Below are 19,653 nucleotides of genomic sequence, written 5' to 3'. Positions count from 1 at the left end.
GCGCGCGCAGCCCAGGGACAGCAGGCTGGGCCCTGGAGGGGCGTGGAGGGGGCGGGCCGAGAACAGAAAGAGGGGGCCGCGGGCGGCGAGCTCGCGCCCCAGTGTTCCCGTCCTCCGTGTGTACCGGCCGTGCCACCCTTTGCCCTGGCAAACCCAGGGGCGCGCCTCCTCTCCCGGGAGCCGGCCGAGCAGACCCCAGCGGGCGGGCGCGCGCCTGGCGGCGGGAGGAGGCGCGGGGCGCAGACGCTTCCCGCCGCGGCTGGACGGAGGTCCCGGGGGGCCTCGTCGCGCGCCCTGCAGCCCGGCCCCCGCCTGCTGCAGCGAGTGGAACGGACGCTCGGCTCAAGTGGCCCCTGCCTGGTTTCTAGGCTTTGGGGCTGAACGGCCTTGAGGCTGAACGCAGCCGGCCCCCGAAAAGGAGGTGGGTGCTGCGGGGCGCGGGCTGGAGGTGGGGGGGGGGGGCAGGGCGCGCGGCGGGCGGGAGGGGCCGGGGGCACGGCTGCCCTGGGAGCCCTGCGCTTCCTCGCTGCAGCCCCTGGCACGCGCCGGCTGCTGAGGTCCACGTCGTTTCTCCCCAGAGTCGACCAATTCACTTCCCTGGCTCTGCGTCCCGGCGTCCGGTCCGGGCGCTGCCTTTCCTGGGTGCGCAGGGCAGGGCTCTGTCCACCCGTGACCTCCCCACTTGCCCCAGGTCCCCAGCTGACCAAAGACAAGGCCTTCAGACACTGAGGCCCTCCCCCCCCCAAGGGAAGGGGCAGCAGGGACTGTTTCTCCCTCCCCTGTCAACCCTCCACCAACACCTTGCATTGTTGTGCGACATTGTTGCAAATTAGGAAAGAATATTGTCAAAAATCTTACTACTATATAGTCCATATCTTTCATTTGGTGTATTTTTCCCCAAACCTAACCTATTATTATTTTTTGGAACATTTTTATTACAGAAGTTGTGAACATTTGTTACAGATTATAAAACAACATCAGACTTTTACTACATACTGTGGTCGTTGCATACCATTGGCACGCTTTTTCCATACTGCCCTGTATCTTTGGCACAGGTGCATGAATATTACAGTATTGCTGAAAGTCACCGTCCATACGTGACTAGTCATACTCTTCCCATGCTTCTCCACATTCCCACCACCCTGCAATACTGAATATTACATCTGCTCTAGCTCACAAAGGACAGGTTTCCATCTGTAGCCCTCCTCTCTCCTTCCTCTCTCTCTTTCTCCCTCTCCCCTCTCGCCTCCTTCTCCTTCTCCCTCCCTTTTACTCTTTCTAGAAGTTTCTATCAAGGGCAGGTGGCAGTGGGGAGCTGGGCTTTGCACCCAGGGCAGGCACATCTGCTGGGAGCTTTGCTTCTTCTTCTGCTCTCCTTGGGTGCACCTTCCCAGGTGAAGTCAGCTGCTTTCCCCGACAAGCAGGGGCTTGCTGCAGCGATGAGGAGTGCGGGCAAAAATGAAGGTGCAGAAAGGACAGGAATGTGGGGAAGCCAGAGCGTCCAATCTCCGCCTGAATTTTGCCCTTTGGGCGTCTGTCTCCATCTAGTACCTACGTGAGAAGAATTTTGATCCCCCGGGCTGGGGAAAGAGTCCTGTTTCTGATTCCTATGATTCCCACACTTAAGAACTGACCTTCAAAAGAAAGGTTATCTTCTCTATGCCCAAAACATTTTAAACAACTAAACATCACATCAGAGCATTTTCAAAATTGTAAGGGTCTTAAAATCAAACAGGTCAAATATATATATATACGTATGTATGTGTGTATGTATACACTTTTTTCCAGTACCGGGATATTGAACCCCGGACTTCGTACATGGGAAGCAGGCACTCAACCACTGAGCTACACCTGCTCCCCAGTATTTCAGTTTTGATGCTGCATAGTTTCTTTCATTCTGGCTCCTTCGACTGGGGGAGAACTTTGAGTTTGACGTTCTCACCTCCATGTGTACTTTGCACAGTGGGCTTTGTCTTTCTTGCCTGCCAAAGATGTATCCAAATACTTAATTGTTGCATTTACCTATCAACTCTTATACGATATAAAAGAGTACCAAAGTCAATCAACTATATGGCAATCATTTTAATGGCCCCATCTTTCTGTGCATTTAAGGTAAAAACTATGTATTATATTATGACTATATATTATTTGATATTACTGACAGAAATTATTTTTTGCTCTATTTTTGAGTTTTCATGCTGGAAGTTGCCACCGATATTTATGACAGGAAGCCAACAATACATATGTGTGTACATATTTTTATACATGTTTATTTATTAAAGAATTTATCATATCCACTTTTTAAATCAACTTTATTGGGGTATAATTTACATACAATCAGGTTCAATGAACCATGTATATTTAATATCTGTGTTTTGTTGTATGCAAAGTATACCTCAATAAAGTTGATTTTTTTTTTAAAGGGGTTGAAGATTGCCATGGTTTGTGCATTTCACTGGAATAGTTCAAAGAAGGTCAAGAAGAGTCAGTAGAGGGATAAAAAAGATGGATGCAGTGACACAGAAAATAAACAGCTCATTGGTCCCGGGGTAATGGGGTGAATCGAAAGAGAAAGTGCATCAGTTTAGGTGGTTTGAGACCATTTTACCCGACGTTTTGTCTCTAACGATGCTGAATTTAACGTCTGGGGTGCTGGGATCCCTGTGGGGTTTCTGAAGAGGAGACTACAATGCAGCACGTGGGGTGGGGTCTGCTCAGCAGGTGCTCAGCGGCAAGGTCGGGACCCTTCCCCGCTCCAACCGCGTCTGTCTCTTTAGTGAACGCCTGCACGGGCCACCATGCTCTCGCCCAGCGCCTTCGCAGCTGCTTCCTGGGAGCTGGCGGTCCGCGTTGACCACCCAGGGGAAGGAGAGCAGAAGGCCGTGACGCTGACGGTGTCCGGGGACCTGCACATCGGGGGGCTGATGCTCAAACTCGTGGAACAAATCAGTAAGTGGCTCTTTTTTGACGGCTTCTCGGTACTTGAAAACCCTCTGTCGCATCACCACCCTGGCGGATCCGGGTTGTCCTGAATAGCCCCAGAAATGGGGAAACCCAGTGTATTAGTCAGCCAAAGGGGGGCCGATGCAAAATTCCAGAATTGGTTGGTTTTTATGAAGGGTATTTACTTGGGGTAGAAGCTTATGGTTACCAGGCCATGAAGCGTAAGTTCCTTCCCTCACCAAAGTCTATTTTCATGTGTTGGAGCAAGATGGCTGACGATGTCTGCGAGGGCTCAGGCTTCCTGGGTTCCTCTCTTCCCGGGGCCTGCTCCTCTCTAGGCTCAGGTCTGTCTCTACCAGGCCAGCTATCAGGCAAATGGCTTGTTTCTCTTCCCAGGGCCTTTTCTCTTTCCCCAGGACCAGTCTCCTCCTGTGCTTACTTCCTAGGGCTTCACCTCAAAACCCCATCATCAAAAAGCTCCAGCTCTGTCCTTTGCCGTGTCTTTTACCTGTGAGTCCCCACCCACCAAGGGACGGGGACTCAACACCCTACTGACGTGGCCCAATCAAAATCCTAATCATAATTTAATCACACCCAGGTACAGACCAGTTTACAAACATATCCAATATTTCTTTTTGGAATTCATCAGTAATATCAAACTGCTACACCCAGATTGTCTCCAATCTCTCCAAACACGTGTCTTCCGCATCTATCACCGACCATGCTCTGGCCTCCTTATTCATCTGAACAGAGAGGGAGTTCCCGGGAAGCCGGATGAGGCCCTGCAAAGGCCTCTAACCAAAGCCAGCCTTCCCTGCTCCAGCTCAAGTGTTGGCAGCAAACTAAAGCTCACCCATGGATGTTACGCGGTGCTTCCCCGAGGACGGGTGCCATCCAGGATGGCACAAGGCCTGGCTCCATCTGCTGTCTTAATTATTCGGTGATGCTTCTGATCGCTCAGTGCTAACATCTGCTGGTGCTGACGTCACGTTTCCCCATCTCACATTTCCCCATCTCCACTGCTCTCTCTCTTGAAACAGAGGCAGAAGACTTGGGGTCAGATTCCTCTCATCAGGTGTCAACTTATTTCCGAGCCAGAATTTAATGATACTCTATATTCTCTGGATTTATTTTTCTCTTCTGTTGAAGCCAGTGGATGCTGGATTTTCACTCCCACCAGTGAGAAAAGTCTTCTGGAAGCAAGTCTCCAATGAAGTATAATATACACCGATAGCAAGTACGAGTGTACAGTTCAAAGAATTTCCACCAAGCCGCGGATTCACCACCCAGATCAAGACATGCACCGTTACCCGCCCCCGCGCAAGCTCCCACCTGAGCCTTGCCCCGCCACGGGGAGCCTTTGCCCTGACTTCAGCTATTAGCTTTGCTTGTTTTTGAACTTCATGTAAGTGAAGTTATAGAGGTGTACTCTTAGCATCTGCTTTCTTTTGCTCAGTATTGTTTGTGAGATTTAGCCCTATTTTTGCATACACTGTTGGCTTGTTTATTCTCATTGCTCTATGATATTCCGTTGTATGAATATGCCACGATTTATGCATCCACTCACCCATTTATGGACATTTGGGTTGTTTCCGTGTGTGGATCCTTATAGTTAGGGCTGCCCTCCTCCTTGTCCTGGTAAGCGTGTGACTGCATTTCTATGTGGCATGTGCCTCGGAGTGGAACTGCTGGCTCCTAGGGTGCTTTGTGTTTTTATTATTATTATTATTTTGGTTAGAGAAGTTGTGGGTTTGCAAAATTAATCATGCATAAAATATAGGATTCCATATCCCACCCTATTTTTAACACCTTACCCTGGTGTGGTATGTTTGTTACAATCAAGGAAAGCACCTTTTTAGAGTTGTACTATTAATTCTCCATGATTTAACCCATGGTTCATAGTTTGCATAGTGCAGTTAGTTCCATGGATCATAGGGTTTTCCAAAATGATTGCACTAATATATACTTCTACTAACAGCATACAAGAGAGGAAGTTTTTTTGGAATTACAAATAAAAAATTGGGACAAAAATACAACCAAAGCAAACTATGGAGAGTAGTGTACAATAATATATTAATAATCTTCCTTTAAGGTAAAAAAAAAAAAGGAAGTATGCTAAATGAAAGACACTAGACAAAAAGTCTAGATGTTTGACTCCATCTATACAAAATGTAAATACAAATAAATTATAGTGATGGAACTAGAGTAGCAGTTACGTATGGCAGGGAAGGATAGAGAGACTGAGAGGTGACTGCTAAGGAGCAGGGCTCTCCTTTTTGTTTAGTTTTGGTTTTTGTTTTGGGGGGTTGGGGAGTAATTAAAATACTCTAATATAGACTGAAATGATGAATGCACAACTCTGATTATACCAAATGCGATTGATTGTACACTTTAGATGGCATGTATGGTTTATGAATACATTTCAGTAAAAATGATTATAATTCTTAAAATGATAGAAAAACATTTTAAGAAAAAATAACGAGTCAATAAAAATGCTGGTGGCCCTTAAGTTGGCAAAGTAAAGCTCAGATGAGCGAGGTGTAAAGGAGGTTTTGTAGAATGCGCTCGGTGATAGGCATTCGCCCTGGGCCCTTGTACCAGTTGCCTCCCACCAGGGGACCCCGTTTTACTAACTGCTAACTGACAAGGTCGATCTAAACGCTACCTTTCTGCCTTTGGGCTCTGGAATTGATTGTGTGTCTTGTGGCAGTGTTTCCAGAAGAGAAAAGAAGGTCTAGCATGTAAATGCCCGTGGCCTTTTCCTTAAGCCCTCGGTGCTCCGGGACTCGGGTCCAGGACTCCGGTGCCTCTCGTTCTGGGTGGCCGAGCACCCAGCTTCCGTGTGTTCGCGCTCTGGCGCTCCTGGCGCTCCTGGCGCTGGCCGCGGGCTGTGAAATCCTCCTCTTCCATCCTGTTTGTTTTGTTTCCCAGCTGCTGAAGCAGATGCCATACGACGGCTTGGCTGAACTTTGGCTCGAAGTGTCGGAGGCTGTGGAACGTTTGTCTCCTCCGGGTCGTGGTCTTTGGGGTTCCTTGGCTTTTCCGTCACAAGGCAATGTTCGTGGCGTCTTCCCCTCTCTGCCAGGTTCCTTTGACTCCAGCCTCTGGCAGCTCCCGGTGGCTCCCTCGCAAGCCCAGTGTCCTCTGCCTGGACGGTCCCCAGCCCCATTGGCTCAAGGACGCCCCCGTTCGGTTTGGGCACCTTGGCCAGTACCATCTTCAAAGGCCCTGGTTACAAACGGGCTGACCCTGACACCCAGGGGCTGGCACCGGCACATGCCTCTCGAGGGGGGCATGAGTCAGCCCCCAGCCCTGCTCACCGGAGGCAGGCAGTGCCGACTAGCCTTGGGTGAGTCATGTGGTATCAGGGGCGATTTCTGGGGTGCACGTCTCCCCTGATTCATGGTGACTGGCGGTTTTGCAGAAATGCTGGGTGATTTCCGTTCTTCCAGATGACTTGAGTTCGGTGCTGGCTTAGCCACTTATGGAGCATCTGAAACTACCCATCCTAACTGTGACATAACTTTACATAAGCAGGAATCCCCCGGTGTGGATAGGGAAAAAAACAGGCCTGCAGGCATTTGGGCAATCGCAGCCACGTTGTCTCTAGGCTACCTATTCCAGCACAGAAGGAAGCAGGGAGCCTCGGAAGTGGCCGAAGCATGCCACGTCCTGCCCCCACAGCCAGGGCGGCCTGCAGGGCTTGTCCAGGAGCCAGCTCTGGCTACAGAGGGCCGCGGGGCAAGCAAGGCGCGGTTTGTTTAGTGAGTCCTGTGTAAATAGGCGTAGTTAGTGGGCGATGGTGCTTCTGAAGGTATTTTCTACCTGCCACAGGACAAGCCCTTTGAAATAGTTCTGTTTTTAAGGGATTCCGGGGTATTGGCTTCGAGGAGGAGGAGCTGTTTCAGGCGGTAGGGGGGTGCTGTCAGCTGGCTGGGCAGGGGGCGGCAGGGGGCTGACAGGGCCCGCAGCACCTGCCCTCAGCGCGCCGCTTAGAGCAGCTGTGCACTGTCCCCGACAGCCGCGACCTTTATTCTCCACCGCACCAGGGAGAGCACTTCCAGCAGCAGATCCTTTCAGCAGCGTCTTGCAGCTCCTTATTTTCCCTTCCCTCCTCTGTCCTTGGCCAAAGTTCAGAGGCCTCCCTGTCGGCTCCTAACAGCCTCTTGAAAGCAAGCCGCACGGAGGCCCCATTGTGGTCTGTTCTGGGAGGGCGCCCCGAGGTGTTCTCGATGTGGGTGGGGTTTGCACAGGTATTTGCTTTCCGATTATTTGTTGAACCGTACCAATAACTTCTGTGTACTTTTCCTGATTATGTAACAGCAAAGCAACATACTGAACAAATCTGCCATGAGATGAAAACGATGGAACTGTGTCACGGGAGGTTGCCCCTTCATGCTAACTAGAAATTCCCTGCTTTTTGGAGCTACTGGCTGGGTTTCCTTAGACAAATTACTTGACTTCTCTGAGCCTCAGTGGCTTCCCCTGTAGAAGGAGGGTGAAATTTGTCTTTAGGGTGGTGCTGGAAACCCAGTAACAGGAAGAGTTCTCCCTGCCACGCTCAGCTCCCAGGCCCCCTCCACCACCCCCACCCACCACCGCAGAGTCTGTCGGGGCAACTGGCAAAGTGGATGTGGGTCGGCAGAGCCGCGGCCCCCGCGGCACGAGCAGGTGCACACACGGTGGTTGGAGTGGAGCGAATGCGGCCTCGGCTTCCGAGCAGGGCGAGCCGTGGAGAAGGGGAATTCGTCTTTCGTTTGACCAGGGCCGGGCGTGGGGACAGAGCCCCAGGGGAAGGGAGAAGGACAGGGGCCACTGTCATCCTCCCGCCTCCGCGCCCCCACGGTCTCGGTCTCGGGACCTGGGCCCAGGCTGGTGAAGCGGGGCGGGCCCTGGACCCTGGGCCAGGGAAGGCGCACCCCCCGGGCAGTCGGTGGGGCGGCGGGGAGGGGAGGGTGGTCGTGATCGGCTGCTCGGCAGCTCCTCTGGGCCTGGAGGCTCCCAGCGGGAGGACCGCCGCGTCTGCTCCTCACGCGGAGGGTGGGCGGTGGCCCAGGCCCCTCTCTGTCAGCCCCCGGCCCCCCCTTCCTCCTGCCCTTTCCAACAGCCAGCTTGGAAACGCCCACCAGCTATGGAGCCCTGTGCCGAGGACGAAAGGCTCTGGCAAGACCCACCGACTCGAACCCAAAGGCCCGTTTCGAGGAACAAGAGGAACGTGGTGTACAGGCAGCGGGGACAGTTACAAGCCAGCCGAGCTGCCGTTGCCTGGCTGTGTGTCCCTGACTCGTCCAGAAAAAGCCGGCTTCGCCGTGGACTGGAATCCGGGGAGAAGCTGAGCCTGAATTCCACGCAGGCGCGAGGGAGGCGAGGCTGCTCCTGGCAGGGGTGATTCGCACAAGTTAAAATATAAACGGGGAAAGAGCTTGGGGCGCTCGGGCTGGCCAGGGAGGCTCTCGGGTGGTGGAGGAAGGGCCTGGGCAGGGAAGGTTGAATCGGGGTACAGATGCCCTCGAAAACCACTTGTCGAGGAGCAGCAGGGAGCCACGGCATGTTCCCGATTAGTGGAATGTCACACAAGTGGCATCCAAAAGACTAATGGAAGATCTGCTCAGAAACCTTTGTTGTAATCAAGATGGGAACTGATACGGACCTGGGTGTGAAATGGGTCGTAGGAATAAAGAAAAGTCATCAGATACATAAAAGGTGTGCAGTGGAAGTTTCTGGCATCTGAGAATGAAAAGGAAAAGAGTCAACATTTGCCCCAACTTTAAAGACAAGAGAAAAATGTGAACTAAAACATTGACCCCAACTTTAACAAAGAGGAAAGAGTCAACTAGGCCAACATGGAAGTCGGGGAAGATTCAACGTCGACACAGACATTGAGGGGGAGAAAGCACCTCTGATTTCTGTGTAGACACTTTGGAAACGGGATTATGGCAGTCCAGATAAGAGTTGGGTATTGCTGTGGAGACTCGGTGTCGGCTTTACAGTACTCTGTGCGGGCGTTTGTTGGGGGCTGTTGGTATTCCCCCCTGATCTATGGTGTAAGATGCCTTCTGTGAGAGAGGCAATCTTGACTTCACAAAAATCATACTCCTCTGGCCTTCCCAGAAAGAACCATGGCACTAACGAGTCTGGGGCCCAGAACTAGCATTTCGTCATGGACACAATATTTTCTCTTTCTGTTCCTTCCAGAGTGTTTAAATGTAGATGATAATAAGGTGCAGACACTGTTTTCTACCTGCCCCACCTTCGAGCTTTAGAGAGAAAGCAAGAATTGTTGAGCCTGGGGTGGGGAAAGGAGACGGGGAAATAAAAGTCAGTTGTCTCTTTCCATCGCATGCAGCAAAATCAAGGCTTTGGCGTGCCTGGCTCCCTGAGGCTAGCCTGTCCTCCCATTTTTCTTCTCTGTGTCTGCAGACATAGCCCGAGACTGGTCGGACTTTGCTCTCTGGTGGGAACAGAAGCGTTGCTGGCTTCTGAAAACCCACTGGACACTGGACAAGTTTGGTGTCCAGGCCGACGCGAAGCTTCTCTTCACACCTCAGCACAAAATGCTCCGCCTGCGACTGCCAAACCTGAGGACCGTGCGGCTGCGAGTGAGCTTCTCGGCTGTCGTTTTCAGAGCTGTCGGCGATATCTGCAAGACCCTGAGTGAGTACCGAGGGGCCTCCTGGCCAAAGACCCCTGCCCCTTAGCAAAGGAGGACATGGAAATTACCCGTGCTTCCCGTCCGCCTCTAGCGGTGGCGTTGGTGAACGTGGCCTTTCTGAGGAAGCGCGCGTTTCAGTTCCAGTTCCTGGTACTGTAGCCCTTTCAGTGGAGCTAAACCGAATGGAACATTATTGGAATAATCAGATTCGTTTCCACAAAGCTTGAAACCATCTCAAACGAGATTTGTAAATGGGAAGAAAGAAACTCATTAAGACTCTTCCCCAAAATGTCTTTTCTCCATGCCATGCTAAGATCATTATTATACTTAAAACAAAGTTCCATTAAGTCATTCACCAGGATAGAGGCAATCTGTCTTTATTGTGTTTGAGATAATAGTGTTGCAATGTCTTCATTGCTTCACGAACACCTGGCTCTAGTAAATAGCTCTGTTCTAAAAATTATTTGCAGAGTTTATGTTAAACAGAAGAGCACACGTATTTGTAGATCAAAACCTGCTTCTTATAGCTCAGTGTCCCATGAGGGACAACACTGTCCAGAACCTTTCTTCACTACGGGGACTTCCCTAAAGAGAGCAGAATTTTGTGCCATGAAGGTGTTCTTATTTTCTAGTGTTTGAAAGTACGGTAGTGCAGTCTTTGGTTCCAAAGCCAAAGTTGAGCATTTGAACACAGCACAGACAATACGAGTGAATTATCTGTCTTCCCCATTCAACTATAAACTGCTTGATTGGTTTATTCAGCAAATATTTATTGAACACCAACTATGGATCGGGCATTGTGGAGAGTGCTAGGGACATATTAGCAATAAAGATAGACAAAAAATCCCTGTCTTCCTGGAGCGGACATTTTAGCAGGCAGACAATAAACAATAAATGGAATGAGTAAGAAAAGGATATAGGACAGTAAAAGGCGGTAAGAGGTAGAGAAAAGAGGGTAAAATGTAAGGGATAAACGGGACTGGGTGTGCTGGTGGGCGGCTGCTGGGGTGTAAGTAGGGTGTGGATGGGAAACCGTTTCCTGAGCCATCTCCGCATTCCCGCCACCTTGCACGGTGCTGGGCGCGTTTTCTGCTTGGTGTGTGTTTGTTGAGTGAACACACGAATGCGCTCCTTTAACTAGAGAATGGAAGTGTCAGTCGTGTCCCCGATGATAGGGTGGACAAATGACAAGCGCAAGGGCACCTTGTTTCCAATAAGAGTCTAATGAGGATTTGAAAACAAGAGTAAATGATTAAATAAAGCACATCTGTATTTAAATTCCACAATGGAAATGGAAACACATCGCAGCTGGGAGCGAACACTTGCTGCATCAACATCAATGGAGGGGGGCTGATGTGGCTCGAGTGGTGGAGCGCCAGCTTCCACACAGGAGGTCCCGAGTTTGATCCCCGCTGCCTCCGTAAAAACAAAAACATAACAAGCAAGCAAGCAAACGAAAAAGCCCACGTGGGGGAGCCGATGTGCCTCAGTGGTTGAGCGCTGGTTCCCCACCTAAGAGGTCCTGGGTTCAGTCCCCAGCCCTGGTAGCTAAAAAAAATAGTGAAATAAAGAAATGGGAAAAGTCTGGTGTTCTCATTCCCTGGTCATAGCTTCCTGGCAGTTCTAAAGGGCTCAACTTGGCATTTCTAGAAATTGCTTTTTTAGTATCTGATCAATTGAAGCAAAATCAAATTTAGTAGTATAATGGTTTTCCCTTGAAGAAAGGAAAGACACAAGTCTTTGAGCTTGAAGATCTAGGCGTTTGTTTTGCCTTTTTGCTGTTTTTAACGCTTCCACCGGAAATGTTGATTCATCGCCAGGTTTTGCGTGTTAATTAAGCCTTGGGAGCAGTCACAGGAGCGAGTTGCAACCTGACAGTCAGACGTCCTTGGTTCCTGACTGAGACTCAAGCAGAACTGTCTGTCTGGGCGCTGAGCAGTGTGTGAATCAAGAAGACGGAGACTCATAAAATGAGTGCATTTTCCTCCAAGGCAGCTGCCCAGAGGCTCTAAAATGTCCAAATCCCCTGGTTTTTCCTGGAACGCCAGCAGCTCGCTGTGGTTAATGATCACCAGGGGTTCTGCTCACAGTTAAAAGCATATTTGATTCATGGGGCAAGTGGGGCTTGTCTTATTTTGGGCTCTGCAGAAGCAGCGCCTGCAGTAAGGGTTCAAGGGCAAAGAGGTTATTGGGGAGGTGAGGTAGGGCAATGGGGAGGTGAGGCCGGGGAACAGATCCTCAGTGGGGACGTGTCACTGCCCGGGGACCTCCGGAGGCAGGTGGACATGCCTGTGTGCTCTCCCCCCGGGGGGCAAGGATGGGGAGCTCTTGCACCAGCCCCTGCTGCTCCCGTTGAGGCCTGCTGGTGGGGAGCCGGGTCCCTGGCCTGGTGGCCTGTCCCTGTCTGTGGACACAGCAGCTGCTGGCGATCGGAGCCCGCGGGCTGAAATGCCTGCAGAACCGGTGAGGGCCGAGAGGGGAGGCTCGGAGCACGTCACGCAGGCAAGTCACGCAGGCACGACACGCAGGCACGTCACGCAGGCACGTCATGCAGGCACGACACGCAGGCACGTCACGCAGGCACGTCACGCAGGCAAGTCACGCAGGCACGACACGCAGGCACGTCACGCAGGCACGTCACGCAGGCACGACACGCAGGCACGTCACGCAGGCACGACACGCAGGCACGTCACGCAGGCACGTCACGCAGGCAAGTCACGCAGGCAAGTCACGCAGGCACGTCACGCAGGCACGACACGCAGGCACGACACGCAGGCACGTCACGCAGGCACGACACGCAGGCACGACACGCAGGCACGTCACGCAGGCACGTCACGCAGGCACGACACGCAGGCACGTCACGCAGGCACGACACGCAGGCACGACACGCAGGCACGACACGCAGGCACGTCACGCAGGCACGAGACTGCCTCTTGGCAGGGCATGCGGGAAAGTCTTTCAGAATATGCGGGCCATAAAGAAAAAGGAGGCCGGGCGCCTTGGTTATTTAAAAGAAACTTAAAGAAAATTGAAAGAGAGAAATGACCTGGGGTTTGGGGATGAAACAGAAGACACAAGATCACAGTGCTGAAGTGGTTGAAGCTGGTCATTAGCTCATGGGGGAGCATCACACCATTCGCTGTAACTTCGGGGGTGTTTGAAATATTTTCTTAGTAAGTCACAAAACAAACCGGACATTTTACTAGACTGAGTCTCCTGCCCCTGTATGAACCCCCCACCCACCCATTTGCAGGGGGGGAGGTGGGGCCAGTTTCCTTTCAGTTTCTTCAAAAAAAAGATGTAACTTAGGTCCAGGTACTTCTGGGGGATTTCCTGAGAAACAGGTTCAAATGCAAAAATAAACGAATAAATAAATGACTTTAAATCTTAGGACTTTTTTTTCTTTTTTATATTTTTATTATTCCTATTATCATTAGATATTAGAAGAGCAGAAGAACTGTCCTTGTTAAAGCCTGCTGGTGACTATTTTAAAAAGAAGAAGAAAAAGGACAAAAATAACAAGGAGCCCGTAATTGAAGATATTTTAAACCTGGAGAGTTCTCCAACAAGTTCAGGTTCACCAGGTAAAATCCGTGACGGTTGCTTTGTTGTTGTAATTCATGAACCAGAGTTTCATATGACCCCGGAAGAAAACGTAACGCGGGTTCGCTCCACAACAGGGCCTTCTTGGCTCTCACTTTCCAAGGCAGGAGGTCTGCTTCCTCCGGGTGGGGGTCTCTGGCTGGCCGGCCATCTTTGGGGGTCCTCGGCGTTTCCACCACATGGCGACGCACGTGGCGGCACCTCCTTTCTCTTCTGGGTCCACTGAGGCCCAGCCCCTGGTGGGTCCCGTGGCTTACTCTCTCTCTCTGTGACTAACTTCCTCTGCTTATAAGGACTTCAGCCCTACACAGTGAAGCCACCTCCTTCGATTTGGACACACCTCAAGGAATAGCATCTTCAAAGCCCTACTTGCAGAGGGGTTCACTCCCACAGGACGGGGCTCGGGACCCGCACGTGCCTTTTATGGGGGCAGAACTCAATCCTGGGGAGGAGACGCCCTTTTCTTTTCATATAAAAATAAGTAGATCTCTAACTTGCTCGAATCATTGAGGGATTTCTTGCCTAGTATATTCCAATGCAAAGAATAAAAGGGATTATTTGTACTTCCCTTATCTATATTGGAGCCAGAGGATTCATAAGTCATCGCTTGGCGGCTCTTAAAATTGGTAAGTGCTGCTCTTTGTTTGAAGGCGCTTCCTGAAAATAAGTGATGTGCTGCTGAGAACGCGCTCAGCAGTAGGGTTGCTGGAAGGGAAAGTGACACGGAACTTACAGAAATAATGAACAAAGAGAAATATGAGAGAGGAACCAAGGACGGAAGCAGGGGCTCGCAGCTTCTGGAACTGAGTTTCCGCATCATATTTATTAGGAACTCCAAAGCAGGTATTCTCATCAGCATGGCAATGTTTACAATAACTGGGGGCAAGTGCAACAAATAGGGAACAGGTAAGCCAGTTTCCACAACATTTCCCCCTTTCTGTTTTTGTTAAGCAAAAAAGGCAGATTTGGTGGTTTCTTCCTGCCTCATACCCTGAAGGGCTTGTTGCGTGCTTTTGAGGACTAAGGACTAAGTTCAAAAGAAACAAGGACAAACAAGGAACATTTCTCCCAGAATACCTCCTCCTGGACTTTCCCCCAAGTCATAGGGTTTAGTGACTGTAGTCCATCAGCAATTCCAGCCATCGTTACATTTTGTAATTTTTCTTCCAATTTAGAACAGCATTTTATACATAATCCCTAACTACAGTAGATTTAGAAATTTCCAACTAACGATGACTTATTTCTCATGGGCTTAAGATTTCCTACCAGCAAGGCTGTATAGGCCAGCATTCGATCAAAAATGACCCCATTTTCCCCAATTTGTATAGTTTGAGGCATAGGCTATGACAACTTACTCTTACTTCCCCATTTTGGGCTGCGGGTCAGCTGGAAGTTTATCACATAATTTCAGTGCCTTCCTTGGTCCTGCTCTTAGCATCTTCACTGGACCCGGGGCCACAACTCAGGGTTGAAATTAAACTTAGTCCATCATTGTGAGGACTCTTTTTCCAGACAGAAAACAATAGCTGACCTGTTAAAGGGTTCCCGTTGCAGTATCTGTGGTAGTAAAAGCCTGTCTTGCCCCTGCCAAGAGCAGGAGGGTGCTGATGTCACAGTCACTGAAGTGGGCACTAAGGCCACACGCTGTTGTGAAGAGCAGGCAGGGGAACTGCTGCGCCGGGCACCCCAAGGTCTGGGACTCGTGATGTTCACTTTTCCGGTGGAGCCGCTCTGCCTCACTCTCAGGTCTCAGCTCTGTGGCTCTGGATCGTCATGAGGCATCTGCCTCAACAGTCCTGAGAGGGATGTTAGAGGAGGGGGCCGGGACATGACAGGCATTTACCTGTCACCTGTCACTGCTGGCAGGTGTCCCAGATGTTCTTCCACAGATCTCTCCTCCATTGAGGGTGATTCACAATAGTCCGTTGTTTCTCTTTTGCTTTTAGTATTTGCAGTCCACCCTTGGATAGGGATGACAGTCTTCAGGGTGACCAGACACTCTCAGGTTAGATATTTCACTTTCAGCAGGACTTGCTATGCTGCACACAATTGTTTTATATTGCACTTTTGGCCTTTTCCACATTAATGACTAAAACCCAAGGGGTACTCAGAATATTGCCTTTGCCACAAACCCCACCCACAGCCAATACTGGTGCCGGCCACAGCCAATTTACAGGCTAAGTCAATGTCCACCTCCCCTCTTTTATTTTTTAAAGCAGGCTGCTGGAGGTCCTGCTGCTCCCATGAAGGACCTTTCCTAATTAACACATCCTAGTGAGGGATAAAAGACTTTTAGTATTCCAACAATACTACTAATTCTATTAACATGAGAAAACATTGTACTTCATCAAATACAGTAGATGATATAGTTTTGTCTTACCCAACCAAACAGCACTTAAGAATTTGATAGAGTGGCAGGGACCTTACAGCTTGTCCCAATTGTTTGCCTATTCCAGGCCCTTGAGATACCATTGTCTCTGATGTTTCCTAGTAGGGTCACTGCCACAGGTTTCTTCTCTGCAGCCAGATTCATTGCCATCAGACCAGGGCAGAAAGACTTGAGGAGGAACTGCAGAAGTCCACTGCTGACCTTTTACACAGTTTTTGTACTTTTAAATTCATTCAGGATCGTTTTACTTTTACAAAACACATAAACTCACTGAATAGAATCACAGTGCCTTTACAACTTGCTATATGCGTACTAATTCTGTCCCACATATCTCCATTTTCTGATTTTATAAAACTAACCGTTTTAAGAGAAAATACACCTTAAATTTCCATTAGCATTCCCCCAAATCATTTACCTTTTTCAATATTCGCTTAACTTGTACATCCCTTATTAGGACAAAATACACCTTCTACCATTTCAGTTAGCATTCCCACAAAGATTTTTCTTTTTTCAATATTTACTTTTACATCTTTCATTTTATCCTATGAAGAAAAATAAATTATTCCTTTCAATTTAAGCAAGAATTATTTTTTATGAAGAGACATAGTAATTCTATTAATCAAGACTTACACTTTTTATTATTATAGAGATCTCATTAACATTTTAAACAGGTAATAATATAAGCATTTATTTAATTTTTTGGCCATTTGTATACAGCTCTTTCAGTTTTGTTTTGGTTTTTTTCATTTTTATCAAATTAAATCACCATCCAGAGGTATCAGAATATACACTGACAATGAACAATCACAAAAAAGTTACAACATACACTGAAACAATTACAGCATACACACTGACATTGAACAAACACAAAAGCAGTTCCAAATCTACTAACTTAGAATTTCTTCATTGATTTTAAATTGACTTTTTGTATGCTCTCAAACTGCCCTATCTTCTGCCTTTTCTGTTTCTTTCCTCTAACATTCTTTTTGTTAATTCTTCTTCTTGCTTTCTTTTATAATCCAACATTTCTTTTCCAGTTTTTCTCCTCTCAATTTCCTTTTTAATCGCTTTCTGTCCCCAAACCATACTTGCTTTATGATGCCATGCTTGAACAAGTTCTGTCGTTTAGATACTTTGATGTAAAGCCATTCTAGCCTTCAGAATGAGACCCAGCCGCGCAGTTTTCAGCGTCTGTCTCTCCATCCGTATAACTGAAATTCTGGGTTCCACAGGAACTTTACTTGTCTTTTTTTTTTTTAAAAGATTTATTTATTTCTCTCCCCTCCCCCCTCCCCCCCACCCCAGTTGTCTGTTCTGTGTCTATTTGCTGCATCTCGTTTCTTTTGTCCACTTCTGTTGTTGTCAGTGGCACAGGAATCTGTGTCTCTTTTTGTTGCATCATCTTGTTGTTGTGTCAGCTCTCCGTGTGTGGCGCCATTCCTGGGCAGACTGCGCTTTCTTTCATGCTGGGCGGCTCTCCTTACGGGGCGCACTCCTTGTGCATGGGGCTCCCCTACGCGGGGGACACCCCTGCGTGGCACGGCACTCCTTGCGCGCATCAGCACTGCGCATGGGCCAGCTCCACACGGGTCAAGGAGGCCCGGGGTTTGAACTGTGGACCTCCCATGTGGTAGACGGACGCCCCAACCACTGGGCCAAGTCCGCCGCCCACTTTCCTTGTCTTTCGGCGTTCATGGTATGGCTTTATCTGACAAGCTGGTGCCCACACAAGATGTTCTCCATCTCCTGGGGAAATGCAAGCAAACCCTCTTCCCCAAGTTAAGAGCTTCCCTGTTGACCATTCATTGGTCACTGGATCATTCCACCAAATTAAAGGTTTTCCAGACAGAGTGTGAGTTTGAGTTTTAGAATTAGTTTGGAAATGGCTTTCAGCTGCTGTCCCTTCCAGGGTTGTTCCACAGTTAAGAAAATTAAGAGTGAATAATGCTTTGTGTAACTGCACCTGCGGTGTCTCCCTGTCTCCCCCTTTTTGTTTTTGTAACATGCGTTTAAGGGTTTGCTTTGCTTGCTCGACAATAGCTTATCCTTGGGGGTTATAAGGAAGTCCTATAGTGTAATACCCCAAGTATCTAGAAACCTTTTAAGGGAGACACTGGTATAAGCAGGAAGGAGCATTGTCTGTTTTTAGAGACAGGGGAAGTCCCATTACAGCAAAGCAAGCTAACAAATGCTGTCTTACATGTGTCGAGCAGTTCCTCCAGTCTGAGCTGTAGCCCAAATGAATCCTGAACAAGTATCTATAGAGACATGAACGTAACATAATTTTCCAAAGGAGGAGATATGAGTTACATCCGTTTGCGACAGAGAGTTAATAGTTAAACCACGGGGATTTACTCCAGGTTCTGATTGTTTTGGATTATTGAGAATTTGACAGGATGGACAAGTGCAAACAATACACTTAGCTTGCGTCCATGTTAAAGGGAAATGAGCTCCGAGGCCAGCTGCATTCAGATGGGTTAAATTATGAAAATGAGTAGCTTTTTGTAAAACAGGAGTAACTAATTTATCAGCTTCATCATTGCCCTGTACCAATGGTCTGGGTAAATTTGAATGTGATCAAATGTGAGTAATAAAAAATGGACTTTTTCTATTCCTAATTATCTGTTGAAGTTTGTGAAAAAGTTTATAAAGAAATTGATTTATATTGGGTTTGATAAAAGCTGTTTCAATTAATTGGGATACTTGAATGACATAAGCAGAATCCAAAGGAATGTTTATAGACTCTTGTATGTCCTGCAAAGCAGTAAGCACTGCTGCTAATTCAGCCTGCTGAGCTGAGAGTCCAGGAGAAGGAATTTTCTTGGTTTTATAACCAGTATACCCAACTGCACTATTGCCAGACCCATCAGTAAAGATTGTAAGGACATCAGATAATAGTTGAAACCTAGTTATGTTTGGTAAAATCCATTGAGTGCACTTAATGAATTGTAATATAAGATTCTTAGGGTAGTGATTATCTATTTGTCCAATATAATCAGCAAGGGCTATTTGCCATTTTAAGTGATTTTGTAAGCAAGCCTCAACTACTTTGCATAAAAGTGGGAGAATGATATGAGAAGGGTCAGTGAAGGGCACGAGTGCATTCACAGCCTTTGAGTATAATCAGGGCCATAAAAATCCATATAAGAAGATAAAGTTTTGGGAAGTGGACTTGGCCCAATGGATAGGGCGTCCGCCTGCCACATGGGAGGTCTGCGGTTCAAATCCCGGACCTCCTTGACCCATGTGGACACGCAAGGAGTGCCATGCCACACAGGGGTGCTCCCCACGTAGGGGAACCCCACTCGCAAGGAGTGCGCCCCGTAAGGAGAGTCGCCCAGAGCGAAAGAAAGTGCAGCCTGCCCAGGAATGGCACCGCACACACAGAGAGCTGACACAACAAGATGACACAACAAGAAGAAATACAGATTCCCAGTGCCACTGATAAGGATAGAAGCGGTCACAGAAGAACACAGAGAATGGACACAGAGAGCAGACAACTTGAGGGGGGGAAGGGGAGAGAAAAATTTTTAAAAATAAATCTTTAAAAAAAAAGATATAGTTTTAACAACACTATTAGGCAAAAATATCCATTCTACGATATGATCTTGCTGCATAAGGTCTCCCGTGGGAGACTATAAAGAAGGCAAAATAAGCAATTGCAGCAGCTGTTCTGGATTAATGCATTCAACTTGGGCACTTTGAATTTTTTCCTCTGTAAGTTTTAATTCTTGTTCTGCTTCTTCTGTCAGAACTCGGGGCCTGTTTAATTGAGGATCTCCTCATAATAAGGAAAAAAGATTAGACAATTCATATGTAGAAATGCCCACTTTGGGCCTCAGCCAGTTTATGTCTCCCAATAATTTTTGCAAATCTTTCAAAGTTTTAATAGAGTCTCTACTAATCTGAACTTCCTGAGGCTTAATTGTAATTTTATCAACAAAATAGTCCCAAGATAAGAAGTGGGAGTAACCTTTTGAATTTTCTCAGGGGCAAGTTTTAGCCCTGCTGCAGTTGAACTCTTTCCTAAGGCCTGATATGCTAAAACTAAAGTCTGGGAAGAGGG

At 48.3% G+C, this 19,653-nt stretch overlaps 1 protein-coding gene across 2 annotated transcripts in view; it reads left to right on the top strand.

The window, feature by feature from the left end:
• The window catches only part of FERMT1 (FERM domain containing kindlin 1), an 85,630-nt gene that overhangs the window by 267 nt on the left and 65,710 nt on the right, over positions 1-19,653 (top strand). The window contains exons 1-4 of one of the 2 annotated variants that reach the window (XM_058287539.2): positions 226-421; positions 2,778-2,949; positions 9,364-9,597; positions 13,033-13,179. In XM_058287539.2, the coding sequence (XP_058143522.1) occupies positions 2,799-2,949; positions 9,364-9,597; positions 13,033-13,179 (532 nt within the window). In that variant the 5' untranslated portion in view covers positions 226-421; positions 2,778-2,798. Of the gene's footprint in view, positions 1-225; positions 422-2,777; positions 2,950-9,363; positions 9,598-13,032; positions 13,180-19,653 lie in introns of those variants that run through there. The other variant, XM_071211541.1, reaches the window with a different exon arrangement.

This window comes from Dasypus novemcinctus, chromosome 24 (genome assembly GCF_030445035.2).
Source record: "Dasypus novemcinctus isolate mDasNov1 chromosome 24, mDasNov1.1.hap2, whole genome shotgun sequence".
Lineage (NCBI taxonomy): Eukaryota > Metazoa > Chordata > Mammalia > Cingulata > Dasypodidae > Dasypus > Dasypus novemcinctus.
Note: the sequence above shows the minus strand (reverse complement) of the source record. Positions and strands in the feature narration are given on the sequence as shown.